Genomic DNA, 2,889 nt, shown 5'->3' with positions numbered 1-2,889 from the left:
CCCACACGTTCCGCGGCTCAGAAAACGTATAGTGGCGATCTCGCGCTTCTGCAGAGGCCACGAATCCTGTGCTCAGTCGTAACCGCTTCTCGTTCCCGTTTCCTTCCTTAAAATCGTGCGGTCATGCGGTCATTTCTAATGATGCTGCACGGCGCACTTATTATGTATACCTCAGGATAGCAATCGTACGTTGCACTTGTGAGGTTACTTACATAGAACAGGAAGGTGTGTAAGCCAATGCAAGCTTGTGAATGTCATGCTTTCTGAACATCTATACAATTAGCGCTGGTTCTGAAGTTCAAAAATAAATGGTCGCCTATCAATTCGCCATTAATAATTGGTTCCTGACATTATAAAGCACACTTCATAAGCTAAATTTGTCCAATGCCAACATTCTAAGCCATACTCAGCCTGGTGACTACACCATCCCTCTTGCCTCTACATTACAATATGGATTTTTGTGGTCGTTGCCGGTATTCACACACACTATTCCTGAACCAGCAAGGAAACCCCTTGAACACACAGGGCTGCCACGGCCTGTTGCAGACAGTTTTGAATCTGAACACGGCGAGCATTTGTGAGGAGAAATCAATTGTGCTACGTGACAAATTGCAGCAGCTAAAACATGGTGTTTTGTTATATATTTCCTGCATAACCAGCTGACTAAACTTTAAAATTTGCTCAAGTTGTAATGCACACATATGCACACCAGTCACAGGAATAAACCTTTATTAATGTGTCCCCTTCTTTCAAGCCAACTTAATCTATCAAAGGCAGACAACCGTGTATTTTCAACGAAACATTTGACTCCGGGAGCGCTTGTATGAGGTACCTGGCTGTAATGTACAGTGAAAACTTCATGAAGAGGCACACATTACTTTGTATAATTGCTTAAGACCTTGTCATTTGGCCCTTTAAAAACACACTTGAAAAAGTGTTTGTGCTCAATGTGCTTATTTACTTAAGCAAATAACATCTGCAGTCGAAGAGACAAACGAAACATGAGCAAGCGGGTACTAAATACTATCCACGTAGGTAGTGTAACTGGCATTTTTTGCTGGATGAGTGAAATAGTTTTAAATTATGAGACAATGCTTTTTTGGAAGTCACTTTCATCTCGCAACTCTTGAACTTTAATTCTTCTAGTCTTGTCAGTTCGTCCACCCGCAGCAGCTATAGGGAAAGGCTGTTCACGGTCTCTTGGGTTAATGAAAACTTGGCTACCATTTCTTTCGGGTGAAAAAACAAATGTGATGCACCAATCAGCACTGCTTGCTCTCCTCAGCTGCCGTTTTTATGTGTGAAATACAAGTGCCACCCACAACTGACAGTCAAAAGACTGATTCACAGGCTGACAAAAAACATGCTAAATGGTCGCTTGGTGCTGCATGCAACCAGAATCCCGTAAACGGATAGTGCATATTGTCACTTGTTAGTCGGCGCTTGTGGTGTCTTGACTTCTTTCTTGTGTCCTTGTTTGTACGCCCTGTTTTTTAAGAATGATAGAGCACACTTTCAAGCTGTTGGACATCAAAAAGGAATTAACATGGCATCTCACAAACAATCAGCATCACACGAGCCAGTGCACACTAGGTTCGTCAGAGTTCGTTTATACCACTCAATTCACTGACACTACTGTCACTGCAGCTGCTGGAGTCAGATTCCAGAGTAATTATGATGCTTTAGAGGGTGCTTTTGATTGCACCATCCCGCTCCCAGGCATTCACGCCCAGTTTTCTGGAGTCACAAGTGCAATGGCTTTGTCTAAAAGTTCTTCGACTCCAGCAAGAGTGAAGGACCTGTTCTTGGCTGCAATATAACCCTTGACCTGGCTCCATACCCTTTCAATGGGGTTGAAATCATAATGGTAAGGAGGAAGTCGAACAATGTCATGACCAGCAACCTTGGCCAGGGCATCAATCCGGTATCCATAAAAACGGTGCTTGTTTTGATTAACCAGCTGAATGAGCTCGGGCTTCAAATGGTCATTAAACCGCGGGATGTTTTTTTTTTGAGTAAACCATGACTGAATCTCGGCCTTGCGGGATGACGTCGAGGGCAACTTTTCGAGCTGAACACTGTGGTACGAAGCATTGTCCATGAGAATTACGCTCCGTGGCTCAATCTTTGGTAAAACTTCTTCTTTGAGCCATCTCTCAAAGCATGGGCCATCGATTTCACTGTGGTAGTCACTGGTAACACTGTTTTTCACCCGGAAAACGAGGGATGCTCCACCCACGAAGCCATTTTCACTTCCAGCATGGAGGACAATGAGCCGACCACCTTTGTTGCTCGGTGCACGAAGCCCACTTGTGAGACCCTTGCGAAAGGCATCTTCACGTGATTACACAGTGGTGTCCTCCCACGCTTTCTTCAAGGTGTGTCCAGCATTCACTGAAGTCTCGTTGAAGTAGTATGTAGTATTGCAAAATCAATAGCAATATGTGTCAGGAATCTGTTTTAACGAGAGGGGTCAGTTGAGACAGAATAAATTTATGAACGGCATCTAATATCATCCTACCAGGCCGGCAGATATTTGCAGTTTTCAGATAGTACTGGAAAATACAAAAATAAAAAATGTTCCACGAGGTTCCAACTCCTATAAATAACAGAATACCTTTTTTCAAAACCTTCCACACTTCATGAAAACACGTCAATTTGTAGTTGTGCCTTTCCTTGCTTAATGAGAATAACAGGCAAAGTACAAATAAGAGCCACAGATGCAGAAGCAAGGCACAAAAAAGTTATTATTTTACTACTATTATGATCATGAGTCATTCGTCTTCTTACTGAAGCTTATTTACCTCCGAGAATCGCAATGCTTATTTTTTGCAAAGATTTACTTGAGGTACCTATAATTACCACTCGCAAGCCATGAATAAACTTACA

General features: G+C 42.7%; 1 protein-coding gene across 1 annotated transcript; it reads right to left on the bottom strand.

The window, feature by feature from the left end:
• Positions 1-1,723: 1,723 nt before the first annotated feature.
• On the bottom strand, positions 1,724-2,101 carry LOC119185058 (uncharacterized). Its single transcript, XM_037434188.2, has one exon. It carries the CDS (start codon positions 2,099-2,101, stop codon positions 1,724-1,726), a length of 378 nt encoding a protein of 125 aa, XP_037290085.2.
• Between the last annotated feature and the right edge of the window lie 788 nt (positions 2,102-2,889).

Source organism: Rhipicephalus microplus, chromosome 3 (assembly GCF_043290135.1).
Source record: "Rhipicephalus microplus isolate Deutch F79 chromosome 3, USDA_Rmic, whole genome shotgun sequence".
Taxonomy (NCBI): Eukaryota; Metazoa; Arthropoda; class Arachnida; order Ixodida; family Ixodidae; genus Rhipicephalus; species Rhipicephalus microplus.
Note: the sequence above shows the minus strand (reverse complement) of the source record. Positions and strands in the feature narration are given on the sequence as shown.